At 43.7% G+C, this 27577-nt stretch overlaps 2 protein-coding genes across 3 annotated transcripts; both read right to left on the bottom strand.

The window, feature by feature from the left end:
• Positions 1-11: 11 nt before the first annotated feature.
• Positions 12-18029, bottom strand: usp36 (ubiquitin specific peptidase 36). Of its 2 annotated transcripts, XM_056407102.1 has the most exons (20): positions 17959-18029; positions 14732-14997; positions 14378-14599; positions 13570-13680; positions 12103-12205; positions 11722-11789; positions 11425-11495; positions 11220-11302; positions 10999-11110; positions 10770-10910; positions 6023-6123; positions 5793-5931; positions 5318-5677; positions 4638-4859; positions 4087-4211; positions 3305-3991; positions 2906-3126; positions 2504-2686; positions 2283-2398; positions 12-2156 (listed from the first exon to the last, which is right to left on the bottom strand). In XM_056407102.1, the coding sequence occupies exons 2-20, from the start codon at positions 14982-14984 to the stop codon at positions 2022-2024; spliced, it is 3453 nt and encodes a 1150-aa protein (XP_056263077.1). In that variant the 5' UTR covers positions 14985-14997; positions 17959-18029; the 3' UTR covers positions 12-2021. The 2 variants fall into 2 exon arrangements, with proteins under 2 accessions (XP_056263077.1, XP_056263078.1); XM_056407103.1 differs by lacking the exons at positions 13570-13680; positions 14378-14599; positions 14732-14997; positions 17959-18029 and adding an exon at positions 12975-13532.
• A 954-nt stretch (positions 18030-18983) lies between these two features.
• On the bottom strand, positions 18984-26330 carry timp2b (TIMP metallopeptidase inhibitor 2b). The gene is made up of 5 exons (XM_056408111.1): positions 25979-26330; positions 21027-21127; positions 20835-20940; positions 20606-20730; positions 18984-20327 (listed from the first exon to the last, which is right to left on the bottom strand). Exons 1-5 carry the CDS (start codon positions 26106-26108, stop codon positions 20130-20132), a joined length of 660 nt encoding a protein of 219 aa, XP_056264086.1. The 5' UTR covers positions 26109-26330; the 3' UTR covers positions 18984-20129.
• Positions 26331-27577: the final 1247 nt, after the last annotated feature.

Raw genomic sequence — 27577 nt, 5'->3', positions numbered from 1 at the left:
ATAACACACAATGAGCTCACAAAAGTCACAACTTTATTGCACCTTTATAGTTAACTATAGCGGTAAGAGACACTTTCATTATGAAAGATCTCTTCCCTGGTCAGAAAAGGTGATGCAAAATGTGGAGCCATCAATGCAAACATGTGAACCGTCCATTCACACCGATAAATGTTCCTCTAGGTCAGCTTGAGAGCCGCACTCCACGTCCACGTCACAGCCGGCACACACGCTGGATGGAACTGAGAGCGTCCTCGTGTCTCTCGTCCTGGACACTCGACAGTGACACGGGGAAGCTCTTGCATGAAGAAAGAACACTCTCACAAACAAATTATCTAACACATGTGCAGATTAATTCTCACGGTTAACATCCACCAACTGATCAGAGTATTAATAGAACATTAAAGATCAGTGTCTTTTCTTCTTTAAATTATATCTGTATAACATTACATCCTATACCTTTTGTTTTTTTATTATAGCCAATCCAAGGCAACACCTCTCGAAGGAAAAGAAATGCATGAGCACATCTTTACACCGTTGGAGGGGAATCGGGGAGCACAAGATGGACTGTACAGGCTTCTTGGCTGGCAAAGCATTGTCATAACTTTAGTTTCTCTACGCATCTTATCCGGAGTGGTGCAAGACGATCCCATGGTGTCCACACCTGAAATACTTTTGCATAAAAAAGTTTCTACAGGATGCAAAATGTTCGCCCCGGGAGAGGGACGGCTGTGAGATGAAACGGGGGAGGGGGGAGAGTCTGATCGGTGATGAAGAAGAGATACGGGATGTCTGGGTTCCTGAGTCTCCGCCCAGTTTCTAGGTGACCAGCATGAGCATCAGAAAAATTGCATAGAGATATAAGATACAGGGGGAAAAGAAATGATTGGCATGTGGCAGCCCCGTCCGAACACAGTGCCTCCAGTAGAAAAGGTAACCCCTCCATGTCAGTACATGGGTGAAGAACAAATGTCCACACAGAGCTTCTGAAGGCTGAACTGAGCTACAGAATTACATCGCTGCACAGGGGAAAACAAGCGCTCCCGTCCCGGTTTCTCCCAACAAGCCAGACTCCGCAGAGCAGGACACGATGGCGTCCCGGTAAACGGAGAGGAACGCGTCCGATGTTCATCAACGTTGCACAAACGATACAGGTCGGCAGAGCATTCTTTTGTTGTCTAAAATGTATCCACATGAAATCTGAAATGAACTGAATTTGTTAAGGAGCAAAATGGGCCATAACCAAAAATAAGCCTTTGTAATTTCTTTTTTTTAAACAAATTTAGACATTAAGCTTGAGAAAGAAAAGTGCCAATTTTAAAGCTTGATTTTTACCAACAAGAATGAACGTAAAATGTGGTCCTTAAAAACAAGCCACGTGGCACAGACACTGCAGCAAAATAAAATATATAGCGGATAACGGTATAAAATAGGAAAATCGGTAATCTAAAAGAACATGTGCTAATGATTGAATGATTTTGGATCTTTGCAATTTAGTGTAGAATCCTTTCAGGATACGGTTAAAAGTTTTTTTTAAATGTAAAATTAACTGAGCCCTCATGTCTGCTCTGAGATTGTGTACAGTCGTCAATACAAGACAGACAAAGAACGGCAGATATACTTTCCCGTTCTGAGCCCGCCCATCTCACATCTCACACTGTACACAATGTCTTAGCTCAAGATAATTGGGACAACAACCAAGGCTCAAAGGATGCCAACATATACATATTAATTAGACATGGCGGTGTAGGGGTTTCAGTTAAATATTGCATGCATAGAGAAGCACGATCTACCGACTCTCCTCTGTGGATTAAAAGGAGAGGGCTGAAGCCGGAAGATAACATTTCATGTTTGTTTCAAATTGAGATAAAAGGGTTCGCCTGACTCGATGTGCTGCTTTTGAAATCACCACGTTCGGGAATTTGGGTCTCAACTTAACACGAGAGAAATAAAAAACAAAACAAACAAAAGGTACAGACGTTTGGTATACAGTATTGTTGTCTCTATTTCCAATCAGCACAACCTCAACGACGGACTCCTCCGAAAGCCCTCTTTCCTCCAGGTGTCACAGCCCACTTGCTCCGCCTGTCCTGGACCTTCTGGAAGATGCTGCTGCCGCTTCTCCACTTCTCTCTCTTATAGTTTTTGATTTTCTTTACCTGTTAATTTGGACAAAAACAGAAGTTGAAGATGCGGTACAGTGGCAATGAGCCTCAGCTTTAGCAGACGGGAAGCAAAACTGATTTAGGATGACATTATTTGCGTCTGTATTCCCCCCCCCTCACCTTTCCCCTGTCAAAGTCTTCATCCCACTCGTCGATCACAGTGTCACACTTGGCGTGGTGGACATCTTGAGCTGCATCTCTACTGATAGCAGAGGCCTCTCCATCCCAACTGAGAACTAAACAAGACAAAGCAAACCTATAAATTGTGTATAAATCCATCGCCATGCTACAAATGGCCAGAGCATTGCTGGACAGGAGATCAGATTCACCCCGTGTCTCACCGTTGGCTCCGTAGGCTTTATCGGTGGAGTTCCTGAGCAGCTCCTCCACCACCCCACCCGTCGTCTCCCCGCCCCCGGCTACAGGAGCAGCACGGGTCGGGTCGGATTCACTTCCATCAGCTGCTGGCACCTGGCTGCGTTTGTAGCCGTCCTTCACTTGGCTGTCCCAGGCTACCACTGGGGCTGGATTGCGAAAAAGAGTGATGAAATTTTGGCACTCTCAAAATGCAGTACATCGTGCTCTCATATGTAAAATGAAGTCATATTAATGAGGCTGTGGTGGTGCTGCGGGTTTCGGCAGATGGCTCTAATCAATGCAAGATCACAGATTTCTCACTGCAGTGTGCATTGTATGAATGTTTATGATTAGGATTGCCTGCACAGCGTGTGACGCTCCCATACCTGTGCTTGGTTTACTCATTTCCCCGTTCTCCGTGGCGTTTCTTTTGGAAGGGGGCTCCACTGCTTCGGGCTCGTCAGTCTGACCTTCTGAGCATCGTCTGCTCTCCTCCCACAGTCCAACCGCTTCTTTTAGCCTCTTCTTCTTCACCGTAAATTTCTTTTTCAATGTTACCAAATACCCCACATCATTCTGGACCACTGCGATCTTCATTTTAGAAGTGCTGTTGGGGAGAAAGCGGAGTTAAAGTATTGCACTGTTGAACGTTGTCGAGTTATACATCTCCTTTTTCAAATTATGGAGCTAAAAATTAATTTAGGCAGCACATTTGACAGAAATTAAGAAAATTGGGAAACAAAAACAGACATGTAGAACAACAAGAGTGCTACACTTTAACCCACCTCTCTGGTAAATTGCATGCTGAAGTTGTCTCCGGCATAGCCTCCACCAGCTGCATCTTCTTTCTCTTTTTCTTCTTCTTCTTTAACTTAACAGAGTCCCTTCCCTGTTCCGTCTCATTCGACTCGCCCTGCGTTGGGGCTGTGGCAGCTGACTGAGGCTTTGGCTTAGACTGTTCTGGATGGGATGCGAGACTCCACATGCCGCCCTGGCACCAGTCCTCTTCCTGGTTCGGCGTGTCCAGGTGAGACAAGACGCACTCCTTCTCCATCACAGTCTCTCCAGCTTCAGGCTCCTTCTTTCGCTTTTTCCTTTTCTTCTTCCGCTTCTTCTCGCTGGCCGACTCCACGGGGTCGGTCTGCGTCACTGTCGGCGGGGATGCCACTGGCTCTGCGTCGCCCTCTACTTCAGAATGTCGCCGCTTCTTTTTCCTCTTCTTCTTCTGGTTGACCGGTGGAGCGGGACTGCCGTTGAGGTCTGGTTCTTGGACCAAGGAGCTACGGTTGGTGGAAGACTTGGGGCTCTTTGGGCCAGCACTGTGAAGCCCGTTGGTTGTAGGAGGAAGGCTGGCGTTTGGTTTCTGCAGCGTGGAGGGAGGGGACTGTTTCTGAGGGCTCTGCTGTTTGAAGGATCCACTTAAGTGGGCAAAAGGCGATGGCTGTACTTTAGGTGAATGGAATGGACCAGCTCTGAGAAGAGACCAGAAGAAAACATCAGGATATAATTGGCCATCTCGCATTTGAGAAAGACACATCTGTGTTTCTTGTGCACGTGATGTTCATACCTGTGAGTGTGAGGAGGTGAGGCAACAGTGAAGGGGTTAAGTTGATTTTGATGCGAGGTGTCACTGGTCAGCTGGCGTGGCGAAGAGGGCAGAGCATCAATGCTGCTCGGTCTCCGTTTGCGAGCCTGCAGTTATCGACATAAATAAAAACTTGGTGGTCTAAAAAAAATAGCCATGAATGTGACAAAAATAAGGAAGAGAATCAAATAAGGAAGATTAAAGGGATGGCAGGAAAAGATGGAGGGAGGAAAACAAAAAGGAAAGGGTATGGCAGAGAAGAATTAGAAATGGTTAGAAAAAAAGAACAAACTGAAGGAAAAGAAGTCAAACTCTAAACAAGTGCTGCCAACAGGGACACTGGAGAAATTACACATTACAGACAGCTATAAACTAGAAAAGGAGAGTTTACTTGCCTTAATAAAACTACTTATTGAAATCAAGAGTCAAATGTGGGATAGCAGTGTAGAGTGAGTCAACAGGAAACCAAGGTATCATGAGCTTTCACTAAGACAGGAGGTGCTGCTGCGGCTGTGGATGGGAATGAAGTTCACCTTCTTGGCTGACAGGGCCAGTTTCTTGGCAGGTGGAGGGGACATGGTGCTGGTGGCTTCAGACGCGATGTTGAGGGCCGGGGGTTTTATTTTCGCCGTCTTCTGCTCCTCTGTACTTTGAGAGCGCTCCACGATCTTGGCTGGAGACGCCTGGCCATTAGAGCTTTTCCGTGGGGTGGAGGGAGTCTCTCCTACCGGCGCACTTTTGGTCCCCACCGAGTCCTGCGGGAACAAAGGCAACCGGGCCGTGGTTAAGCTTCTGAGCAGCAAACTAGGCCTGATCTCTAAATCTGCTGTAATGTCGGACATATTTAACACATACTATTCCATATGCACTTTCCCAAGTGGAAAACAGACTTTAACATTCAAGGTGGCTGTATGACGTTAGAGGTACACTCAAATGTTTACATATATTACATTTGGATTAGAGCTAAAAGCATTTGTCAAATCATTGAGAAAACAATGACTAACATTGACTTTCATAGTGTGCAATATGATCAGTTTCATATTCCATTTCATGTTAAATAGCTCGTACGCTTTTTGCAGTCAGTATGTTTTAAGGTTAGCAAGAGACTGTAAATATGAATACAATCTAATTTTCATGATGTTATCAGATGATACTTTTTTTTTTATTCCACTGTCTTTAAACCCAGATTAGTATTCGCCAGTGCAAAGTGTACCTTTGAGTCGGAGGTGTCGGCAGAGGAAGAGTCAGACAAAGACTTGAATGAGGTAGACGCCGACATGCCCCTGCCCTCGCCCCCTTGCTTTTTATCTCCCTCCGCCCTGCTGACCCCGTTGTTGAAAGGGCTCGGCGTGCCGCTGCGGGACTGCACTTGGCTCTGGGGAGACGGCTTCTTCAGCTTCTTGAACGGCTCGTCGATAACAGAGGGCACACCTGGCAGCTTGGGCGAATGGGAGAACGACGTCCAGTTGGAGAGTCTGGACTGAGGCTGAGAGCTCACACCGTTCCTGGAGATGGGCAGGCCCAGACCACTGTCCATGGACTGGATCTTACGCAGTTGTGCAGGCTCGAGTTTCTGAAAAAAAGACGAGTACTGTAATCAGAACTTGTATTAAAAACCAGACGTGCACTTTCAACCCACGGCTAGTACACATGTCCAGCACTGAGCTGGAGGTCATCTTGGGTAATACCTTTGTGACCTGTGGGGAGGAGAGAGGCCCGTTCAGGTTGGCCCTCTTTATCTGTTCAGACGACACACTGTTCTTCCCAAGATGCAACATCCCCTGCTTGGTGGTCTGTCCATCTGCGTTCTTCTTGCTGTCCGGGATCCTTTAATACACAAATATAGACTCTGCTTTATTTAATTATAAATCCAGACAACACCTTGTTTGATCTCTTGCAGCCATCCCCAGTGTCTTACCTCAGGTAGAACAGCACGTACGCCTGCTGGTTCAAGACCACTTTGATGTTACTGGAGTGCACCATTGAATCATTCATCTGGTACCACTGTCCGTTGCTCGCCTGAAAGGAAACAAGGAAGAGATTCAACTTTAAAATGGAGCAGGTTCTGAACTGTAATGAAAATCAAATCCTTATTTATTTACACTTAAACTGTGACAAGTTCAAAAGTGGTTTGGATGATGGAAAACAAGTTTTAAAAAACATACACAAACTGAACACTAAAAAGTTAAATCAGTTGAAGGATCATTAAACACTGAGATATTATCTTTATAATTGATCTGGTTATATTAGGCCATTGTAGGCAAAGCTGCAGACAATTTACACAAAGGACTTCGTTATTGCAAAACTGGATTTATAGGATTATTGCAACTATACCACGTATTTAATTCCCATGATGAGACAAAACACTTTATTTCAAAGAATAAGATGTTTGGTATTGTTTACCAATATATGTAGTTTTCTTAATATGGTATGAAATAAACTGCTTAAAATGACATATACCATAACAGACGATTCTTTGGAGCTAGAATATAAAAAAAATTTATAAAAAAGATACAAAGTTATGCTACTGAATTACAATATTTGGAAGACTAATTTACGACTAAATGTTTCTTTGATAAACTCTAATTCTTGAACGGCATTGACAAACAAAAGTCACTAAACCATTAGGTTTGGCCATATTGTCAGTGACTCTGAACGTAATTAGTTTGTGTGTGTGTTGTTTTTAATGATGAATAGTTTGCATGTCGATCCAAGATGGCGCTTGATGGCAGCCTCGATGTTTCGCTCGCTTGTCGGTTTTTTTCTTCTATTTTTTTATTTTGTAAACGTTTTTGCCTGTTTGTTTATGCTTTTAGCTCTGTGGTTACTCTCACTAGAGCGTAAGCTTTGATTACCGTTGACCACTTAACAAACGTTCAAACTGAACTCAGAAAGACTGATTAACCAGCTAGCCCCAGGACTTCCGTGTTTTGTCCATCTTGCCGTTTTGTTCTGCAAATGAACGGCTGGTCTTTTCACCTCTGGCTGCCACGTCGCTAGCCAGCACGAGCCCACCGGTCTCACCTGCCGTGATCTCTCCGTTCCGGCGCGGTGAACAGACCTGGGTTGGTCCCGCTGGCCACCCCCTCCATTCCCCGGACAGGATCGTCAGGCTGGTAGCCCCTCCGGGGCGTCACTCCCTCTCGCCGGATTGCTGCCGTCTTCCCGCTGGAATGCTGGGGATCATTTCGCTGATTCTCCAGGGCTGCACATCGCTTCTCGTCTCGCAGCCGGCCGGCTCTTGGTCACAGGCTAGCTCAACGCTCGTCCTCCCCTCCATGTCGCCGCTGTACTCCGTGTCCGATCTTTGCGTCTTCAATAACTACCTGCGCCCGGACTGCTGGGTCGTTCTACAACAACATGGTATACTTCGCCAAAACCATCCTTCACACCGAGGAACTGGCCGCACGTCCACCTACAACTTCACATCCCGAAACTCCATCCCATCACTATGGTCCTGTCGCAACCGTACTTCCTCATTACGCCACCACAACAAACAGCACGTGAATCTGTCCAATCTCCGTCCCTTCCTCAGTCCTCACAGCCTATCACAATGCAGCGTCACCTGAAACTGGCCCTGCTCAACACCCAGTCACTCAACAACAACAACAAAAGCCTCATTCTGAATGAATTCATAACGGACACTAATCTCGATTTCTCTGCCTCACTGAAACATGGCATAAACCCCTTGACTATTTCTCCCTCAACCAGACCACTCCACCAGGATTCACTTATATTGATAAAGCACGCTCTGAGGGGAGGTGGTGTTGCTGCTGTCTACCGGGAGGACATTAAAACAACCACCATTCCCATTCCTGCTATTAACTCTTTCGAACATCTCGCATTCAAACTCTCTGGTCCCACTCTAGTTATTGCTGTTATCTACCGCCCCCCCAAGCCATACCCCTCCTTTTTCTCCGACTTCTCTGATTTTCTGACACAGCTTTGTTCAATCTCACCTACCATTCTCCTCTTAGGGGATTTTAACATTCATATTGATAACGCTGAATGTAAATCTGCCACAGAATTCCTGGAACTGCTGCAATGCTTTAATTTCATACAACACATCGACTTCCCCACTCACAACCGTGGTCATATCCTGGATCTGGTCTGCTCCACTGGTCTCACAATACCTCATCTCTCCAGCCTCAACCTCAATATCTCCGACCACCTGGCTATCACCATGGATATTGACATCCCTATCCCCTTCCCAAAAGCCAAGCGCAATATATCATTCAGAAATCTCAAAACCATCTACCCCGCAACTCTTACAGCCTCTCTTGCCAGTACCATGTGTTCCTCCCCTTCCCCGCTCTCTGATAATCCCTCTGTTCTCGTAAACTACTATAATAACACCCTCTCATCCTGTCTTGATCAGCTGGCTCCCATTACAACCAGAATTGTCTCCTTCAAACACTCTGCTCCCTGGTATCCTTCTGAACTCCACCAAATGAAATCCCGTAAGCGCCAGCTTGAAAGACTCTGCAAAAAAAACCGGTTTAACAGTCCATCTACAAGCCCACATTGAGTACCTTCGACAATACAAAGAAGCTCTCATCTCAGCCCGGTCCACCTACTATTCACACCTCATACGCTCTGGTTCCTCCAAACCCAGGGACAACACCTCCAAAACCTTTACAGTTGACAAATGCAATTCTTTCCTCTCGTTTATCAATACTAAAATTGATATAATCTACAGCAATTTGAACACCGCCCCCGCTATTTCCATCTCTCCACCTGCTCTCCCCATACTCACCACACCGCCCCTTTCTAAATTCTCCCCTGTGACCCTGTTGGAGCTTTCTTCACTCATAAAAGGAATGAGAAGCACCACCTGTAGCCTGGACCCCATCCCATCTATTCTCGCCAAGGAATGTCTCCCAGCCATCGCACCACTCATCATTACAATAATTAACTCGTCCCTCAACTCTGGCTCAGTCCCCGACACACTTAAACTGGCTGCTGTCACCCCCATCCTCAAAAAACCTGGACTCGACCCTGAGACCATGAGCAATTTCCGGCCCATATCAAATCTTCCCTTCCTAGCAAAAATACTGGAACGCGTCGTCGCTGCACAACTAAAAACTCACCTCACCTCCAATGATCTGTTCGAGCCATTTCAATCTGGTTTCCGCTCACAGCACAGCACTGAAACAGCACTTCTGAAAGTCACCAATGACCTCTTCATCTCCTCAGACTCCGGTCACCTCAACATCCTCATTCTCCTGGATCTCACTGCAGCCTTCGACACCATCAACCACAACATCCTTCTCTCCCGCCTCAAAACGTCCCTCAATATCACCGGATCTGCTCTATCCTGGCTCAAATCATATCTGACAAACAGACAACAATTCATCAGCATCAACAACTGCACCTCCTCCACTGCTCCTCTGTCTCAGGGCGTCCCTCAAGGTTCAGTGCTTGGTCCACTTCTATTTATTCTTTACCTACTCCCCCTTGGAAATATCATACGCCAACACGGTCTCATGTTCCACTGTTATGCCGATGATGTCCAGCTCTACATCTCCACAAAGGCCATCACCACTGCCACTCACTCTACTCTAACCAACTGCCTCACTGACATCAAATCCTGGATGAACACCAACTTTCTCAAACTTAACTGTGATAAATCTGACATGCTCATCATCGGTCCCAAATCTCTCACCAAAACCTGTCATACCTTCTGCCTCGCCATGGATAACTGCACTCTGTCTCCATCCCTACACATCCGCAACCTCGGAGTCATGTTTGACAGCAACCTGTCCTTTGAACACCACGTCAAACAAACCACCCAAACTGCCTTCTTTCACCTAAAAAACATCGCCCGTCTCCGCCCATCACGCTCCACATCTGCTGCTGAAACACTGATCCACGCCTTCATCACCTCCAGAATAGACTATTGTAACAGCATTCTTTATGGCACAACATCCAAAATTCCCAGAACGTATCCAGTACAAAATCCTTCTCCTCACTTACAAAGCCCTCCATAACCAGGCCCCCTGCTACCGGACCGATCTGCTTCACCATCACACTCCATCCCGTCGGCTCCGCTCCTCTGATGCCAACCTCCTCTCCATTCCTCACATGACCAAGCACCGGACATGGGGTGACACAGCCTTCTCCACTTCTGCCCCCTCCCTCTGGAACTCTCTCCCCAAAATCATCCGTGACTGCACCGAACTTTCATCGTTTAAATCACTAATCAAAACCCACCTGTTCAAAACTGCTTTTAATGTGTGATTGTGTGCTCTGAACGTTCTTATTTGCTTTTATCGTTTGTTTTTAATGCATAGCTTTTAGGATTTTTTTTATTATGTGTTGTAAAGCGTCTTTGAGTATTATGAAAAGCGCTATAGAAATTTGATGTATTATTATTATTCATAACCAGTCAACATATCTATTCATTATTCTACATGGTTTTTGCATAATTCCTGTAATTATAATCCACCAGGTTAAATGGAAAGACATTTGAAGAAACGTATTGGTAGATACAGTTACTGACGATTATAGAGCCTTTTGTATTATATTTGCCTATGATATGTTAATTTGTTTCTTATTTAGACTTTATTGTCCTTTAATGTCACGTTTCTGACCTCATCTCAAGGTGTTTTTCGTCAGATATCGACATGAATAATAAAGAAGAGATGTACATGTGCTCATCTCACCTTGACGTAGCAGTAGTAGTGGCCAGCATGGCAACTATAGCCAGAGTGCACCAGAACAGCGTAGAGGCCGTACATCACAGGGTCGCCTGAGCTCTGAGACATGTAGGGGCGGATGTTCAGAAATTCTGGGTAACCAACATCCTGAAAGAAAAAAGAACAACGATGAGGTCCCTGTAAATTCAGACCGCTCTTTTCAAAACAGTCGACACTGCGAGGGTGCTTTGTTAACCTTTGTTATTTTTCCTCCACTGAAGTTGGCGAACCTCTTGAGTGAAAGAGTCAGTACGTTGGATGTTCGATGGACCGTGAAGCGCTTGGTCGCTGGCACTTTCTTTTTGCACCTGGCAAGAAAAAAAGTGTTCATTATATTTTTAGACCAAAAATATTTTTAATAGGATTAGGATTTACTTAAAAACGGGGCGGCTGTCAGAATAGATAAATGGCACTTACTTGGCACACATGTAGGCATTCTCCCCACATAGTACGTCTGGTTTAACAAACTGATCCAGGGCTCGCACAATGTTTGCTGCTTGCTGACGGACAGAAACAGAGAGAAGCAAGGTGTTGCTGAGGCAGGTGTAAACACACACATATAAATATATAATATAATATTTCCATGGAAATTAAAGTTGTAGTGAGATCTTGAGTAACATACACGAATCTCCAAGGCGAGGTCCAGGTAAGGGTCATATGTGTCCGACACACTTTTACAAATAGAGCATTTCACTGAAAGACACAATTAGAAACAAATGTGATTCTCTTGAGAGCAATTCTAAAGAAAAACAATGTTAATCAATTACAGGAAGACTTCACCCGCCTCTGACCACTTCCTGTCAACAGTCTAGTCTGATGGGTAATGCAATACCAAAAGAAACAAAAGAAATTCCCAAAAGATGCACAGTTCTGGAGGCAATATTCTTCTTCCTTTCTGTCTCTGAAAACAAGTCAATACCTCTTGACCTGAGGTAGCCTCCAAAGATCTGGTGAACCAGCGTTGTGGCCTGGGTCTGCCGGTCAAGCCTACAGACAGGACGAAAAGACAGAAATCATTAAAACCAACATTCAGAAACACAGACATCAAACCGTTTTCTGTGCTGATGGCAGCAGGCTAAGCAACAAAGTCCACATGTCCAACTTCACACTCAACTGTTTGGTGCACGGGCTCAAACAGCCGCCAGAGCTTTCCTCTGAGCAGCTCCCCCACATTGTCCTGCCTGCTTTCCAATGAGCTTCCGCCCCAGGTCTTGTTCCACTAGTGGACCCCAGTAAAACCAGGCAATTTAAAACACATTTGTACTATTAACACTTGTAAGATACAATAGTAGAGCCTTACTTAGGGTAGCCATTGAGACAGGTTTTCTGCATTGCATCGATGGTGTACCGCAAAAACTCATGGGCATCCTCTTGGCTTCCAAAGCGAAAATGTCTGGCAATTTCTGTGGAAGACAAAAGAGTCGATGTTAGCTTTGCTCAAATTACATGCGTCTAACCCCGAGTGCACGAACACAATTTAAGTGCTTTTTAAAAATTAGTCATGTTTTAGCGACACCAGAAAAGCTGATAACCAAAAGCCTAAAAAGCCGACAATGTACAATTGAACCACAACATAATCGAGACGGGAGAAATCTAAATAGGCACATGTAATAAAGCAATAATCAGCCAAGACAATGTCATGAATATAGTGTGATGTTTAAAAGAGTATCCTTCACTTGGCACTCATGCACCTCAGACACGTAGTTCAATGAACATGACCTCATTAGCAGCTTGCAGTCAGTGACTTCATCTAAAAGCCTCACATCGGAGCTCTGAACACTTTACCGCTACGGTTATTTCTTAATGGAAAAATGGGAACGTGTGAGCTGGTAGAATGATGTGGTCATCCCCACATTCCCAGCATAGCACCCCTGCACATTTACGACAATGAGTCACACCAGATTGGGAAAGAGGAATAAACTCCATGCTCGAATGACCTGTTCGGGGCCCTTCTTAGAGACGGCAGAGACAACATCTTGAAGATATGAAACTCTGCTGGCATACGGTTTGGTGGTTGTAGTTATATTTTGTTTGTGAGATACGAGGGAAATTTCAGGATCAGTTGGTCGGCTCTTTCGATTTTAGTGGCATGACATTGCGCTGCATTAGTATTTTTTAGGAGGCGTGTTGAGCAAGAGGCACAGATGTTATATTTTCATTATATGCATTCACATTGTTCTCGCTGTGGAGGGGCATTACCAACTGCTGGGGTGGCCTCCAGCGTGATGCATGTAAAGAGAAGCCATAAAAACACATACAGTACATCTCTCAGTCCGGGTTACAAGAGAAACAGCGGACTGTACATTTGTGCTTAAGCCTCTCCTCTCAGCCCGCAGTCACAAGGAGACGGAGAGGGCATCGGGGAAGGGTGAAGAGGGGGAGGGAGAGATGGAAAAAAAAAAAAGAGGCGCAGGAGGTGGAGACATGATTGCAGCAGCACATAAGGAGGAGGCAGGTAGGTAGGGAGGGAGGGAGGAAGGGCTCCAGTGAGACTACAGCACAGCACCTCGCCCTGTCACGGTGCAACTCGCACTTCCTCTCTACCTGGAGTTCATTCCCAGCCTGCCGTCTCAGCGCTCCACTTTTGCACTGCAGTTACTGGCTCTTGTCACATGGGACACTGTGACCAGTGTTGCGTCATCATGACTTTGGCCGTATTAAACCCCAAAACCAGGTGTCTGTGACTCCAGACAACCTTGCATTGAAACTTGCGGGCACAAACTGCTCAGCCACATCACACCGGGTTGAAGGAAGCTGGTGGTCTTACTTTTCAGGTCTCTGATGAAGGAGACGGGCTTGATGGCATTGCCCGTGTTGGCAAAGGCTTGAATGATATGGTTCTGCATGATACAGATCATACAGAAGCCCGACTGGTGACCTGAAGAGACAAATATATCAGAGCCACTCATAAAATGTGCAGGAATGTGTTATTGTGACAGTATTGTTCATAACAAATGCAATGTAAAACATTATTTATGGTAAAACTAAATGTTCATCAAAAACAATGATGAATGATTTTACAGCTGTTAAAACTCATTAAAACATTTAAATATGTTGGATTAAATTCACACCGTTTTCTCTGGCTTCTCAAAAGCATGGACAAGGAAGATGATAATTATTATTATTATCTATTTTCAAACAAATATATCAAGGCTAAGCATCAGCAGCATGCTTCCACTCATCTTAGCCAACGTGTAATTGAGGGTGCTTACTATTTTACAATTTGACTTGTAGCCCTGAAACTTTGAGGTCAGCAAATCTTTGCTTTCTTGGTTTAAAAAGGTTACGTCAGTAAATCACAGACTGCTCAATGTTTCAGAGCCTGAATAAAACTGTGTGTGAAGAAACTGGCCAACCGAAGCAGCCGTTTGCGTTTTGCTTCTGCAGCTGCTTTGGCTTGCAATCCACATTGACAGTCAGCCACATGTGTCTGCACATACGAGTGACACTAGCAAGATTAGAGGAATAGTAACTACTGTATGTGGGTGTGTGTAATGTTAAGAAAAGATATAAGTGAATGAGAGTGTCACCGCTCCGAGCGTGGCAGCATTAATGGGCACGATTCAAATACTCACAGGCACGGCTGTGCTCCTTTGAGAGTAAGTAGTTAGCAAGTGGCGGGGTGTAGGTGAGACACTGCACTGTGGAGTTGAGGAAGCAGGTGTTCCCTAGGTTGTGGAGACCGGCTCCCACCCTGTACACACGCTCCCATTTAAGGGTGAGCCTGTTCCCTGAAAAGAGCATCTTCTGTGGTGCAGGGATCCCATCGATCTGGCCGCCAACTGTGTTCTCTGAAACTGAAGGAACAGTGCAGTCACTCATTTATTAGGACAGGAACACAGAAAATGGGCTTTTCTGGTTGGCAGGAGAAGACACGAGGTGAATATCGGCGGGGTCATCATCTACATTTTCTCTTCAACTTAACTTACCTTGCCTCTTTATCTGGGCAGGCTCAGTGGCCCTGTGGCTTGTAGCGCCCTCATTCCTGGGATTGAGGATCACATACTTATTCTTCAGAGTGTCAAGTTGATAGGAGAAACCCTTGGTGGCCGGCTCAAACTCTATCTTCTGCAGGAGGACCTTCTTGGCAGAAGAAGCCAACAGTTTGTTGAGGTCACCCTCATCACCCGTCTCCTTTCGACCAGGTTTTAATGCCTCTTTGAGTTTATCCACGATCGGCATTGTTGGAACATCACTGCAGAGAAAGTTGGATTGAGTGTCAGTGTCATAAATCATAATAACAGTCACTTCACTGGTCACGCATGTAGCAACACAAAACAAAAGGGACCAATTGCATTTCATCGTATTCGGTGCATCCTTTTGGAGAACCGCACGGTGCCCTGACTGTCTTCTTCTAGAACATAGCAAGTGTAGGGACTTCAATCCGTCTCTATGGAATTTATCTCTCTGATAATCACTTCAGTGTGCAATAACGCCCTCTCAAGGCCACATATCCTGACGCGGCTCCCCGAGAGATATACGGACTGTGTGCATCCGAGGTGCCAACTGGGTCTTGGCAGCTGTCCCCAGTTATGAAAGACAGCAGGCGCTGGTAACAGTGGGGCGGCGGGAGTGTGAGATGAGAGGACAAGCATTAGAGCACATGAGGTGTAAACAGTTGCTGTTAAATGCCAGAACAAGGCTCATCATTTATTTTTATTGCACCAATGTTGTTTTTGTTATCTTCCACCAATAGGCACAACTGTTCGGGAAGGATGTGCGTCATCAAATGTCGTCATCTAGATATGAAAAATATGACTCAAAATAACAAAAGTAAGACATTTGCATTGGTTGTCTGCCGTCCCTTTAAATGCAGGACTAGCCGAGTGCACCAGAAGGACCGTTCCTGTGGCGATGACAACAACCATCTGCCTGAGTCAGCCCAATGAGTGACTTCTGACGCGTTACTTTCGACAAGAAAAGCAGCAGACTGGCAAAATGTGCTCAATGCTGACCGAGGAGTGAGAAGATAAATCACCCCGTCTCCTCTTGCCTCTGTGTACTCCGAACGGAGCCGAGACGCCCAAAACACAACAAAGCATCCTCGGGAGTGAAAGCATTACATCATAAAGATGTTCCAGTAGTACGACACGAAAACACCGAAGGCACGGCGCTCATCAGAGTGGGCAGTGACGTCACGGAGAGGGAAGGAGAGCTGAACATGCATTGTATGCACAAGGGCACGCTGACCTTCATGTGCTGCTGATCCTGATAAAACCAAAAGCGACTAAGACCACATGGACTGCAGTGATGCAACCGCGAGACTCGGCGGCAAGAGTGATGCATTGACCACGACGACCAGGTGTTGGATCAGATTATTTTGGTGAAACATTTAATTTGTATGTAGCACACAGACACTTTGATGTGTGCATTTGTAATCTTGTCCTGAAAGGGTCATATTTTGTATATTATTTGTTGATGTTGTGAGGTGATAGGAGCACTTCACCAGCAGTGATGGATGGATATTAGTTGAGGCTACAAGTGCTAATATCCATTTATAGCCCATATGGTCTTGTCGAGCACAGCTGTCAACTCCAGCTTATGGACATTGGACCGTTACATTGGATGCCTTGTAAAGATGTAAGATGGCTGGCGGGAGATCGGGCAGCAATACAGTCATTGTAAGTATTCTGCATACAGGTACATCCATACTCCAGTTAAACGATTCCAAGTACTTATTAAGTATTTAATATGCAATGACCTCTTAAAATGAACATGACAAAAGGTCTCATGTTTATGTCCTCTAAGGACACTTGTTTTAAAAAGCTATAGATCTATTCTGCTTACCTCCTATTTTGAAAGTACTGCTGACACTGACATGCTTATTTACATTTGTGCAGTTGTCAATGTGTTCTTTAACTTAGACATACATCTAATAACATCACCAGCAAAAGACTGTGTAAATAAATGTAAAACAAGTGTAAATAGCCCATCATATTAGGACCAGTACATAGAACTGGTTGGAGTAGAGTCAACAGGGGGGGGGGGGGGGATAAAGACTCACTAATTAAAAGTATTCTTGCAATGTTGTGTTGCAGTAACTGCAGTGGTAGAGCAATATTAACAATTTATCATTTCTTATACATTTTGAACATTATTTCAGACCAACATCTCTATTGGAGCCGACATCGAACAATAAAATACCCTCCATTGTGGAAAGAAAACAAAAACTGAATAGGGCTGAAATGATTAGTCAGTAACTCAATTAGTTGATCAACTAAAAACTAAATAATGAACCAACTAATTAATATTTTAAGATGTTTCAAGTAAAAAATATCTCCATCATACATCTGAGAATGTTACTTTTCAGTTTTTTAATCATTTTAATGTGTTGGTCACGCGCTAGTTAAGTAAATAGTTTGTGGTTTTCGGACTGCTGCTCAGAAAGACCTGCAATTAGAAGAGCTAGTCTTTGAGACAATTTGTTTCTCTATTTACTTTGGGAAGATTACGAAACACAGATAACGCTGCTGGAGAGAGTAACGTGTCAATGCAAAGGACAGCGTGCAAAAAAGCAAAGCCTATAGATATCCAGTAACAGCCCAAGAGCAGCTCAAATCACCAAGTCCCCACTCGTGGACTAAAAACGTGGACGCATTTTATAGGGAGCACCTGAAGGCAGCACAGCTATTGCCGTCACTCCTATAACAAAAAAATCCTCAATTGTTGTTGCTCGATCAGACTGACGTTACTTAATGCCCGCTGCCAAGTCGTTTACGGTCGTCCTGGGTGGCAGCAGCAGCCGAAGTCAACTCTTAGGGCCACTCATCGTAGCTCACATGCTAGGCTGCTAACCTCGACCACAGCTAGCGGTAAAGTCAACTTGGTCGGTCTCAAGTTTGGAGACAAAACACCGGCGTTACTTCGACACGAGTACACTCCCTCTGTTTAATGTCTATCGGTGAAACGAAGTAACGACGACGCTGCTCGTTGTGTCGTTCACTGTCTTTTTACAGGTTGACAGTAGCGGCGGCAGCGAATTAGCCACAGAGCTAACTTAACGTGGCGAGAGCCTCAATGTGGGTTAGCCACTCCGCGTCCGGGTGGCTAACAAATCCCCCAGCAGCCACATCCTGCCTGTTTTTATACACTACTTCGATTTGGAAATACATGCCAACAGATACTACGGACCACAAATAAGCGTTTCTACGCTCACCTTTCGTTCAATCGCGGTAAAACGTTGACAGTACAGGAGTCTGCTTCCTCAGCTGTAGCTCTTGGGTCTGGTCTTTTCGCCCATGCTGCATTATCAAAGGGCGGGGACAAGAATGATTGACAGGGATGGAAGGCCAATCGGATAGCAGGTCACGCCTTAGCTGAAGGATTCAGCCAATCAACGCTTGAACTGGCGCAGCGCTGTCGGGAGTCAACCAGAGGCGACTTCATTCCAGCGCTGTTTACCATTCATGATATCGGCGGGATATGTGTTTACAGTTTTTTAGTGTAACAAGAAAGAGCGCCAACAAATCCTCAATTGTATTCTACAGTTTTGCTAATATTGATCCGTTCGCTCACATGAAAATCCCTCGAGGAGGAAATCGCTTCCCTGGTGTCAATTCCCCTATTGCTCCTTATTTTACCAACAAAAACAAACAAGTATATGCCTGCAGATGTAGTCCATATTTTAAGAAGCCTATGTAGACCTACATTGATTTATAATAATGTATAAATAATCTATAATCCCCGTTCATAATAATGCTGTTAGAGTGAACTAACAGTCCTCTTACAGTAGCATGAGAGAAAACATCGCGGTTGCATTTCATCCTTGAACATATAAAAATATAGGCAATGGCAGCGCAATATTCTGTAAATAACTGAATCATTTCACAATCGTGTCGATTACGTATTTGTGCACATGGATAGGCTCGTGAAGGAATGTCTTTCAAATGGCAAATGTTGTTGTCTCCACTAAGCGGCAGCAGATCGCCGTTTGTGCCACAAAGTAGTTACTCTCCCTGCCTCGATTAAGTCTCTTAAATACTGATTTGAGAAACTGAAAATTAAACATGAGACTGAGCTTTGTTTATTTTGTCTGCTGTACGATTTGGGCCTCTCTTTAGTCTTGTACATGTCTGTGTATTGTATGTACACAAGTACATGCTGATTCTTTAATGAAGTGAGTCTCATCAATCTGCACACGAGCCGATATGGATGTGAAAATAACCATATAAAGTATCAAAACAGGGTTTGACATTTATTGGAACTCAAAATGTACAGTACTGTTTCAGCTGGACATGCATGCAAAAATCATCTCAAATATCTCATGTGAAACCAGCACAAGACATCATACATGACTAGTTTCAAATGAAGAACCTTTTTACACTCATATTAATTATCAAAGTCACATGGCATTTGCGCAACACTTTTTAAGATCACATCGAAGGCTCTGCAAGTAAATGGATGATTGGTTATATGTTAACCAGCTGTCCTATAGGAAGAGCAGTCAGGCACCATCACGCCAACAATTTGGCCTATAATGCACATAAAATGTGTATTTTGTTTCTATTGTTCAAATACTTGATCTTATCTTTATACAATACCAATGATGTCACAAAAAGTATCACAATGTGGGCATTTTAAAAAAAAAATATCTCAATAGAATATGATGCATCATATAACCTTCTTAAACTGTAATATTAAAATTAAAAATGGAGGACTCAATCCTCTTTCTTAGAATGTATGACTGCGACAATTATATTCAAAAGTGCATTCATGTCTATTCCGGATTATTAAAAGACAACATTAGCATAAGCACTGATTGCACCTAGTCAAATCAGGATCATCACATCTTTAAAAAAAAAAAAGTAAAATACACTAATAAAAGAAGGAAGACATTTGCATACTCGGCACAATAAGTAATCTGAAACAGGACAGGCAAGAGGTGGTCGTTCCTTGTGACAGCTCTGCTGTCACAATTCTGGGTTCCAATTGCCATTTAATGGTTATGAAAAAACCGATAACATTATGACACTTTGAGTTATCGGTATGCAGGTGATGCATAATAGAATTAGTTCTTTTTTTTTTAAAAGGTAGCATAGCTCCCGAACAAAAAACTTTATGAATAGTAATACTCGATTGTGATGAATATCCCCTTATTTCAGCTAACGGAGAAGTGGTTTATGAGGAAGTGCTTCGGATTTAGGGGTAGAAGTGTCTGAAAGTGCTGCGTTCGTAAGACTGTTGATTAAAAACTTAATGAGACCTGTAAATAAAAACAACCTCACCATAGAGCACTTGCCCTATGGTGGTCTTACAAAACAAAAATAGTATTTATTTGTGTCTTATTATATATCTTAGACATCTTTAGAATATTGGACAGTGGTGGAGTTAAGGATCTTCGATGTCCAGGAAATCCTTTTTAGGCAGTGCTGCCCCTCTGTACCAGGCACAAGAGTCATCACTCCTCTTGATACACGCAAAGTGTTTGGCCTGCCCTCCATTGACCATCTTCTCAATCACCCAGTCCGTCCACAGGCACTCCGCCGGGCTGCTGATCATGCAGGGGATGGCTGTGCAGCGGGTGATCTGAGAAGAGACAAAGGTCAGGAATTTGACTTCAATTCAGTTTATTTTATACAGCCCAATATCACAAATTTGCCTCAGCGGGCTTTACAATCTGTACAGACATCCCTGTCCCAGGACCCCACAGCAGATCAGGGAAAAACTTCAAAAAAATAGAAACAACCCTTCAGGAGACACCTTCAGGAGAGCAACAGAGGAGGTTCTCTCTCCCCGGATGGACAGAAGCAATAGATGTCACACAAACAATGCATCTTTCAAGATTACTTGCAGTCATTTTCTACCTTGCATTCACAGCCCATTTCATAGCGCTGAGTCAGGCTCTTCTTCTGTGTGGCACTCAGGGTCTCCCAGGGCTCAATGAAGTCACACAGGGTGATGTGCATCTTCCCATCAGCTTCCAGTTTGCCTAAAGAGGAAGAAAAGTGCATTCGGTGACATGAAAGCTAATGTGAAAACATAGTCAGAATAAATCGGTATATTTTATCATTTTAAATGAGGTTAAAGTTGTACCTGTGATTAGATACTCCTTGCAGTTATGTTCCAGAGAGACGCCACACACTGCAGAGGTGGGAGCTGTGTAGATGGCATCAATATCCCGGGTGGGACCTTTGAACGACTGACAATTCAAGCAGAGAACAGAACATTTAGATTAATATTGCAAATAAGTGTATGACGTGAACATTTTAGCTTTATCCAACCTACCTTGATTTGTTTGACGTCATACTTGAAACGCTTGACGGGGTTCCCGTAGATGTCATTGCCAACGTCAACCACCTGCTTTCCAACTATCTTTGCCCTGATAACTGGAGGGACAAAAAAAAAAAAAAAAAAAAAAAAAAAAAGTACATTCATTGGATTTGAAGACAACGTTTCAAAGTCAAACATCATTGTCATGTAAAAAACAAACAGGTTGTGGGCCCGTCTGCCTCTGATCTGGGCCCTGCCCAGGTTTGGCATGCTGGAGTCGGCAACAACACATTGCTGTGGCTTGGATCCGAGGCGTTTTCATGTGCCAGGTAGTGGGAAGACAGAGGCAACATGAGTGTTTCATCAGATGCAATCAGAGGGAGAAATGTGTGCTGCCGGTTCCCAGCTCCTGGGCTGGCATGAGGAAGCCAGTCAGCGATCTTTGAAAAAGCTGAACGAGAATGCTCCCCTTCGCCCGCAGGCCTCTCTGCCTGGTTAGAGGTGCTGACATGCAAATCACCCATTTTTCCCTTCCCTCTCTCGCTCTGAGGTTCCCGCTTCCAGATTCAGAGAGGTTTGGACGGGGAAGAAATAAAACAGTTGAAGTGGAAAAATATCTTCAGAGCCATACCGATGAGCCTTTGAGCTCAAATACAGAGTATTAAAAACACAAATATACGACTCATGAGTTTCACAACCACTGCTTCTGTCATGTGAATCCAAGTGTTGACATAGAGTATCGCATTGATCATAAGCCCATCATAGCTAAATACCTTGTTTATTACATGTGTTATGCAATGATCACCGCACGGTCTCATGACTACGACACTTACAAAATCATATTACAAATCAAGCTTTTAAGCGGAGGAGACTAGCGACATGGTTAATGTTAACCAGATGTTCTCCCTAAAGTCCCAGTTTAAGTCCTTGCTTTCTCAAGGTGGCAGCTACAGACATAAGACCATCACCAGCTTGCTTACCAAATATGAGGAAGACTTGATTTGCTTTTTATATGACGAAGGTATTAAGCTGCGAGCCACATGTGCCCTAATTTGATGACAATAAAGGCTTACAGAAAATCTCCTTTTAAGGGTCTAAAGAGTCGACCCATAAAAAGAAAGAACAGGAAAAAGGAAGAGTATGTGCACAGATGGAGAGAGTGATGGAGTGATGAGGATGGCTGCATTCTCCAAGCAAGGGAACAGAGAGCACAGACAGGAATAGCAGTGACACTGCAGAGGTAGACGTGTATACGGGGAGAGGACCAAGCAATACTGAGAGAGAGGGAGCATTTAGTTTGTAGCTCGGAAAATGTGCAAAATACTGACTTGTGCATGCTGCAGAGCTGCTGTGAAGCGGCACATATCCCGACTGACGGACAAGCTGTACAAACTACAGGCACGATTCAGAATGACAAACTGCACCAGTGATCTTCTCCACCAGGGAAGATGGTTTACAGATCACAAACACTACACTGAGCACGTTGGTAAACAGGATTAGGAGTAATGCCCGTCACCTGAGTGTGCAGGATCACACACACAGATCACTGCTACTAGTGTAAAGTAGGGCAGGTGAAAATATGCGCAGTATTTACACATTAAGTGAATGATGTACTGTATATCATTCAAGCACTTGGGCATCGAAAACAACTTTGAGAGGGTGCAGGTCATCTCTTTAAATTGCATTCAACATGCTAAAAATAGACACTTTCTTCAAAACATTATGAAGAATAATCAGTCAAATCCAAAACAATCTCTGGTGCCCATTGCACCGAAGCACTAGTAGTGCGTTTCTTTCGAAGTAACTTAAACATAATAACCTGGACTGATCTAGAGTCTAAGTCTCACAAAACATGATTTATTTTTTTCTGGAACAGGCTGACAAAGCCCTAAAATAATCATAGGCTACAGAAAACTTGCAACCATCGAATTTACCAGTTAAACAATAAAACACATTATTTTGTGTGTAGTATTGTGGTCATTGGAGCGCTTTAAACCCAAGAGGAAAAGAGAAGAAAGCAAAAGCATGTCATGTAATTGCAGGGCCTGCACATCCATGTAACTCTGAGAGGCCACAAAGTGGTCAGACAAGAGACTACAGATTCAAATTGACTCCTTTCCAGAATTTATTTTTTAAAGATTAAATGGTCTTTTATCCACCATTATTCATTTGTGTGGTTACTAAATGAACAGATCGTTCAGTGCATTATTACCGGTGATGCTGAGAGTTCAAAACAGCTACACAGTGAATCTCTGTTGACACAGATTGCAGCGCAGGTCTGTGTTTATACCGGAACTCGTGTTCGAAAACCGGCTTCCTTAAAAGATCAGTTAACAATTTGTAATTTTCTTGTTCACAAAATTGGCACAGGTAAACGCCACAATGGCAGAGAATGGAAATAAACACATAACGAGCGCAGCATATGACCGCCCAGCATTCCTCTGCCTCAGCCAGAGACCCAAGGGATGGATTTCAATTTATGAGGGGAGATTTGTTTTTGGTTCCTGCACCGTCTGTTTTTAACAAGACAAATGGAACGACATGTTTATATCAATAGCTGATCTGGTAAATTGTTTGTTAACGCCAGTTGAGAGAGAAATAAGTTAGGCCCTAGCAAAATATAGAAAGCTGAGGCACAACTATAGGAGCAGAGGTGGAAACTGCCCCAATTACTTTGACCTCTATTCTTCAATGCATCTTGATGTTGCCTCACACAACACGAATACATTATGAAGTGCAAGAGATCTTCAAAACGGACGTTGCAAGGGGCCAAATGATGCAATGATCTTACACAAATGCTGAGTTTCAGCCCACTTTGACCTTTATTCCCCATTTTTAAAGAGACAGAGTAAGATACGCTACTCGAGTCATTTTCCACAGACAGCGATGACCCTACGTCTGTGCAACTTAAGTGACACTTTCACTTCAGTAAACTGTCAGAAAGTGAGTCTGGTTCTTCAAGACAATGTCTTACTGTGCAGTAACAGCATGGAAATACCATACGCATTATTGTATGGCAAATGTTATTAGCACCCAGGTGACAGAAACCAAAAATGTAGTTTGCACCCGACCTAGGCACATTACAGATACTGTATGTGTATATATACACACACACGTATACAGTATCTTCAGTCCCGATTCAGGCATCCACTACAACTACTATTACCTGGCAGAAAGCCTTTTGTCTTCCCAAATATTGCTAAATGAAATATAAACTTGGCAAGTTGTAAATTGCAAGTAGACACTCCTTTACAAGCCAATAACTTTGATGTATCGTAACAAATCCCAGTCGCCTACAGTCCAAAAAATAGACCAAAATAATTGGAAAACAAGAAATAGTTCAACTCAGGTAAAATGTCATCCTCAGCCAAGTTCCTTGACACTTTCTTGGTGTCTTTCATGAGCTATCTGTCTCAGAGTCAGATTTTTCTCATCGATAGAGGAACTTCTGATAAATCCGGACTTTCCTTTACAGTAAACTCTCCAGCAGGAAGGATAATGTGGTTTATTCACCCTCCAAAGCAGTGGAATCCATTGGTAAAGAGAAACCTTTGAGTAAGTCAGCGTCTGTATACAGACCACACACATTCAGCCGGCTCACAACCGAGAAAAAAGACCCTCGGCAAACCACCAATTTAAATAGCTGCACAAGCTGGTCACTGTAGAGACTCCTTCGCTTCGGCTTGTGCTGAAGGCAGCAACAAGCAGCATTTTGTAATAGACAAAACATACAAGAGGGAACCTTTGAGAAAGCGCTAATTAAATGGATATCTAGTCATTGAGCAAGTGCACCATAAACCTCTCAACTCCAGAGTTGAGGATGACAATTTATGTTGCATGATCCTGTTGAGCATTACTTGATCCAGTTTACCCACCAGAATTAAATACATACTAGCATGTAGGAGCTGTTTCGTTGTCACACAAACATTCCACAATGTAGAAAAACAGATTTTGCAAGCAATCGTGTAAAAAATGTTTCAATGATACTCAGTGGTGGAAGAGGCATTCAGATGCTTTATTAAGCCCTGCATTTAAAAGCAAGTATTATCAGCACATTGTACGTTACGGTTTTTTTTTATGTAGCAACAAATCATAACAGAAACGCTCTATGAAAAGTAAACACTGTCATTCTGCATTAAAATTCCCCGTCAGTGTTTGACTCCTTTGACTATTATTTCTGATGTTTGTGGCACTTTACTGCTGTAGGGGTTTAAGGTTGTGCACATTATATCTATATAAATAAATTGATTATGAACCGATGACCATATGGTAATCGGTTCATAACCAGTTATGGTAGTGTAATCTACAGCAATACATCATATTCTATTAGATAATCATATAGATGTGAAGTATCCTGTGAGAACTACATATTACTTCAAAGTTAACTTTTCATGTGTAGAAAAACAGCCCCGTGACGATGCATTTTCCAGCTGATCCTTTAAGTAGGACCATTAACCACAGACAGGATCCCCTTCAGTTTATCACAAACATTCAAAATAATCTCATCCAAAGAGACTATGTTTTCACTGGAGAGGAAGGGTATGTTACATAGCTCCCAGACAAAAGTATACATTTGAGATGCAGTATAAAGTAGCATAACAATGAAATACTCAAACTTGAATATAGTTTTTAGGTGAATGTGCTTAGTTACATTACTATATAATAAAACATGTAGGCAAATTAAATAAAGTAAGTTACACTTCTGTCATTATCATGACTCAAGACCATCACCAGATGATTATAGAGGAGGGAAAAGAGGAGGGCAGTGGAAAGAAAGATTGAGACAGAAAATTCCACCCTCCTGTCGCCTGTAATTGTAAACACGAGACGAGGGGAATTTTCCCCTCTAAGCATCTACAGTTTCTTAGTGAAAAAAAAAAAGATATGATCCCCGACATCACATATTCAAGCGAACTAAGACCGAATGTTGCTTTATATTCATTAATCGCATCCGTGAGTTAACTTACCGACGTCGGAGTTGCAGAACGCCTGCTGAGGATGCGCTGGGGAGCAGCTGCATGCTTCCGCGATTTCTTCCACTCGCCACAGAAACAGGATGGCTAGAGTCACTAAACAACTGTTCATCGTCCAGGTCATCTTGGAAAACTGTGTAAATAAAAAATATATAAAAATAAAAAAAGAGGTGCGGAGCTGAAAAATAAACGAGGAAGGAGCCGTGGAGCAGGAGAGGAATCACAGATGTGCCCGGCGTCAAATGAGAGACGGCCCACTTGTCATAGTTGAGATGCACAAGGCGTGAGAGGGTTGTCGTTCCTGTAAAAGACTGCACTCGACCACAGAGACTTCCTCCTGCAGATCTGTTTTCCACTACGGTCGGGAGCAGCCGTCTTTTATGAGCGCAGACTGGCGGCAGACTCCGCCCCCCGCTGGGGGCTCAGCCAATGAGCGGCGGCGGCGCTGTGGAGGTCAGGGGCTCCTGAAGTCTCGCAAGAAGAGGTTGCATGTGTGTGTGAGATACAGTGTCTGTACACACACACGCGCGCAAGCTTGAACTTTTACCAATTCACTTAGAATCCCACCCAAAGTAACATTTAAATCCAATATTAACCCAACATTAAAACCTATAGTTGGCAAAGAAAATAATAACCTGAAATCTGCTCGGAAAAAATGTGGGGTAATTATGTCATCATGTCTGAGGTATTTCCTTATCTCACAATCTGTGTGAATATATTTAAGAAAAAACAATCAGCAGACAACTATTTTGTGGTTTTGCCATTCCAACAACATGGACATGCTCTACTGGTGATGAGTCATATGGGGAATAAGGGGGTGTTTGAATACATTTACATTTTATTTTATTTAGCCCAATATAACAACTCCCAAATTTGCCTTTAATGGTATTTATGATCTGTACAACATGCAACATCCTCTGTCGTCAGCCCCAGAAAACGTAGAAAAAAATAGTACTTCCCGAATACTTAGACATTTATTTGTATTCTTGCCAAGTGTTTGATAAGAAGATCAATACTCTTGTGTTTGTTTGGTGATATTAATCCACATCCAGCAGCCCGTTATCTTAGCGTAACAATTAAACTTGGCTGGTACCAGTATCTTCCTGGTTGCCTGGCAACTGGACAGAGGTAAGAACGAGTCCACCACCCAACCCAAGGAGAGCCCGCTGCTCCGGATAGCTTTTACTCAGCACACACACACCAGAGTGGTGGCAATCTTCTCCATTCCCTCTCAGTATTCATCTAATAGACATAGGTGTCTGGACTGACCTCCGTCCGACCTTCCACCTTAAGCCACCCTGTGTGTTGTAACGGTGTCCTCACAATATCTTACACTTATGGTCACACTACCTTGGACAATCTTCCCTTTTTTGTATCACCTCGATTGTTTTGCAATGGAATCGCTGATGTGCCTACAAACCTGTTTGTTTTCACCACTTGGCAACAGCAGAAACTGTGAAGACAACCCTGACGCCTCCACGTTGACGTCGGCCAACAGCAACTTCAAGCGTTTACATTCAGCAGTTATGGATCAACATATTCATCCACCAGGAGTCGTGTGTCTTGCCACGACTAAACTACAATCTAATTGGT

The sequence above is a fragment of the Pseudoliparis swirei genome, chromosome 23 (assembly GCF_029220125.1).
Source record: "Pseudoliparis swirei isolate HS2019 ecotype Mariana Trench chromosome 23, NWPU_hadal_v1, whole genome shotgun sequence".
NCBI lineage: Eukaryota > Metazoa > Chordata > Actinopteri > Perciformes > Liparidae > Pseudoliparis > Pseudoliparis swirei.
This window is presented reverse-complemented; position numbering and strand designations above follow the sequence as displayed.

What these genes read in the sequence shown, in the direction of transcription:
- timp2b (XM_056408111.1), bottom strand. Translation starts at nt 26,108, where the DNA reads ATGACCTGGACGATGAACAGTTGTTTAGTGACTCTAGCCATCCTGTTT. An exon ending in GTTCTGCAACTCCGACGTCG is followed by an intron (nt 21,128 to 25,978) that starts GTAAGTTAACTC and finishes TTGTCCCTCCAG; the next exon opens with TTATCAGGGCAAAGATAGTT. An exon ending in CAAGGAGTATCTAATCACAG is followed by an intron (nt 20,731 to 20,834) that starts GTACAACTTTAA and finishes CTTCCTCTTTAG; the next exon opens with GCAAACTGGAAGCTGATGGG.
- usp36 (XM_056407102.1), bottom strand. Translation starts at nt 14,984, where the DNA reads ATGCCGATCGTGGATAAACTCAAAGAGGCATTAAAACCTGGTCGAAAG. An exon ending in TGGCCCTGTCAGCCAAGAAG is followed by an intron (nt 4,212 to 4,637) that starts GTGAACTTCATT and finishes CGATAACTGCAG; the next exon opens with GCTCGCAAACGGAGACCGAG. An exon ending in TCACCTCCTCACACTCACAG is followed by an intron (nt 3,992 to 4,086) that starts GTATGAACATCA and finishes GTCTCTTCTCAG; the next exon opens with AGCTGGTCCATTCCATTCAC.